General features: G+C 41.2%; 1 protein-coding gene across 1 annotated transcript in view; it reads left to right on the top strand.

The window, feature by feature from the left end:
• Positions 1-484: 484 nt before the first annotated feature.
• Positions 485-3,256, top strand: part of LOC107096393 (serine protease 27-like) — a 12,689-nt gene continuing 9,917 nt past the window's right edge. Inside the window, exon 1 of the mRNA XM_015393030.1 lies at positions 485-631. Coding sequence (XP_015248516.1) covers positions 571-631 — 61 coding nt within the window. The 5' untranslated portion in view covers positions 485-570. The remainder of the gene's footprint in view (positions 632-3,256) is intronic.

Genomic DNA, 3,256 nt, shown 5'->3' with positions numbered 1-3,256 from the left:
TTAACTAAAACTAAATTTCAGTCATATTCTAGAAAAAAAAGATGATCAGTCTTGTAACTTTTGCTTTACAAACATCCAAACAAATATGTGTCAGAAGATTCCTGAATTTTCCATGGCTTTAGGGAAGCACGTCTCATCACTTCTGGAATTATGTCAAATGTAAATGAAAATCTGCAGCTTCAGACTGGTTTCCATTATAGCGGGTTTCTGCTGAGGGAGTTTCATGCAGAAAGCGCTCTGTGGTGGTTGGGGTGGAGCCATGGCAGCTGTTGGTCTGAGTTATGGCTGAAGACAGCAGCTCTGTTTTGGGCAAAATAAAGTCATTAAAGAGGCACATTGTCTCCACCATGTTAGCAGGTAGCTGCAGTTTGTAGGAGGTAAAAGGTTCAGTTTAAAAGCTACTAATTAACTTCAAGTCACTGCATGTCACTGGGAACGTATGTTTGGCTCTGCAGGGGGAGGGGGGAGGACACAGTGTGTGGGGCGTTGTTTAGTGAGGAGAGCAGAACGGACAGGTTAGTTCAGAACAACTCTTCCTCATTCAGTCAACAGCTGAGCTTCAGAAACATCATGATGGTCAAACTGGTCCCAGTCAGAGTCCTGCTTCTGCTGCTGGTTCTCTGGGCTACAGGTGAGTCTCACTTTCTACCTCTTTAAATCTAAAAGGCACAGAGGGCAGAGGTCTCAGAGGGAGGTCTAACAATCGTTACCTTCACCGTAGGTTGAGGGTTTGATTCCAGGTTCTTCCTGTCTCATCTGGCTGTGCTACAGTTATATAGAAATTAAATCCAGTCTTATTGGCAGAGAAGATTATTAGCAAACTAAACTGTCCTGATGTCACCATGACACAAGAGCCAGAGGCAGAGGTGGGGGGTCTGGAGTAAACAGGTCGTCTCCATGTCATGTGTTGGTTCTTCTCAGCCACTGAACCAGGTGAGTCCAATCTGCAGGGTCAATTGGGTGGATCGGACTCACCTGGTTCAGTCGCTGAGAAGAACCAACACATGACATGGAGACGACCTGTTGACCATCTCTGGCAAGAAGTAAAGCCTGGTCTGACCTATCAGCAGCAGAACCAGGAGGGTCAGAGCTTCTCTCCGTCTTTGAGCATTATGGATCAGCTACAGAGCATCTCAGCTTCAGTCAGGAAGTTCAGCTGATGATGATGATGATGATGATGATGATGATGATGATGATGATGATGGTCCCTGGACTTTAACAGGGTTGGATTCAGATTTGAATGTTTTAATGTTTGTTTTTTTTACTCTAAGAAATGATTTTGGTGATTTTGGTGATTTTGGTAAAATCGATCCATGAAAATGAAGAATCACTTTAATCAGCTACATTAAAGCAGGTTAATCCCTCCTGTTTGCTAACAGTAGCAAAGATAAAAATAACAAATAAAATAAAAAGACCTAATTTGGGCCATTAAAACGCTCTAATCTGCCAGGAAGTAACTGAAACATTCAGAGCAGATGTTCCTTCCATCTGCTCATAGTTCTGCCTTCTTAGAGTCGGTTTCATGTCAGCCTCGCTGTGCACTGCCTGTCAGCCGGAACACCTGTTAGAAAAGTCAGAAAGTTAACCTGGATGATGTTTGGAACCCTTTAGGGTGGAGATTTAGTTCAGCCTTTATAGTGTAGAGCAAACTTGACCTAATTAATCTTAATGTTTTATAGCCATGGAATTTAAAAACATTTTAATAACTAAATGTGTGTAAAGTCACTGAACCAGACAGAGAACATTTTCTACAGAGTGATGAAGGAACATTTTTGCTTAGTGACCTTTTCCACCTGCAGCTGACTCACCTGGAAATTATAGCCCTAAGATAAAACAGGATGTTTAAGTTGTGTTCTATTTCTTAACCTCTCCCCAACTGGTTTGTCAGGTACATTGTTCTTGGTAACAGTCATCCAGGTCAGAATTAAAAATTTCAGAATCGGGTTTATTGCCATTGTTAGTGAAGGAGTTCACAAACTAGGGATTTTTTATGGTACAATCGTGAAAACATGAAACATATAATATGGAATAGGTAAATAAAATTATAAAAATATCTAAAACACTGTGGGAATAAGGCATGCAATAAAATAGACTAATATATACACTTAGGATAAAAATATGGATATAAAATATAAAAAGTAAAATAAAAAGTAAAATAGTATCTTATAAGGTAGTGCAAATAGAGCAGTGTAAATGACATGGGCAGGTTATAGAGTCTGACACAGGTCAGAGTCATTCCAGTCAAAAAACAATCCACTGGACTTTGTTTCCAAGTTTGAAGACGTTTCTCTTCCCATCCAGGAAGCTTTTTCAATGCAAAATGTCAGAAATAGCGTTTAGTTCCAGGTTTTATAGAGCCGACAAACAAAGCCTTGTTTTTGAATAGAAACATGCAAATTGAAACGGACGAACGGCTCCCCCCCTTTGGAATGGGCGTCTTTTCTAATCAAAAACAAGGCTTTATTGGGCTACTGTAAAAGTAGCACAACACATGTCTGGAACATGTCAGATACGCTGATATGCGTTGGAGAGAAGTTACGCAGAAGTTATGCACAAGTTACTCAGAGGTTTAGGATCAGCTAGACGCCATGACTGATGAGGAACTGACACTGAACGGATGACGACCATCAGATAACTGACCTGGAACTGATGGACCACTGATAGCTGATGCTGGCACCTCAACATACTCGCCGTATGTCGCCATGTGCCAGCGTGCTTCAGCGTGCTCAAAACTTGTAAAAAAAACGTACCCATAACTTATCCAACGCATGCCAGCGTTTTCGGCAGATTTTTTTTAGGTCAGGCATACACTGGTCTAAATCCAGGTGTGATAGGAGCGTCAGCTGAGATGATCCATCAGGCTGACAGCTGCAGCTCGTCTCCGCTGGTCCATGAACATCTGGATAATGATGGAGGGATAGCAGGCTTGGCTGGAGGTCCTACTGAGCTGCTGGGAAATTATGGCTTTTACGTGGTGATGATGATGATGATGATGATGATGATGATGATGATGATGATGATGAGGATGATATTAAGTTAAGATGATGTTAAGTTTTCAGTTACACTTTGAATTATGTCATTCTGTGTTTTCTTGGTAATTGGTTTATTTCTCATTTTGTGTCATTGTAGTTGTCTTCTAGTTATATTTAAGGAGTGTTGTGTTTTCTCTGCCAGTCTCCTTCCCCCAGCTCCCTTTTAGCTAATTCTATCCACACCTGCTCCCTTTTAGCTAATTCTATCCACACCTGCTCCCTTT

This window comes from Cyprinodon variegatus, unplaced genomic scaffold (assembly GCF_000732505.1).
Source record: "Cyprinodon variegatus isolate N-32 unplaced genomic scaffold, C_variegatus-1.0 Scaffold24, whole genome shotgun sequence".
Classification (NCBI taxonomy): Eukaryota; Metazoa; Chordata; class Actinopteri; order Cyprinodontiformes; family Cyprinodontidae; genus Cyprinodon; species Cyprinodon variegatus.
The sequence above is the reverse complement of the archived record's forward strand: the minus strand, read 5'-3'. Positions and strand labels throughout refer to the sequence as shown.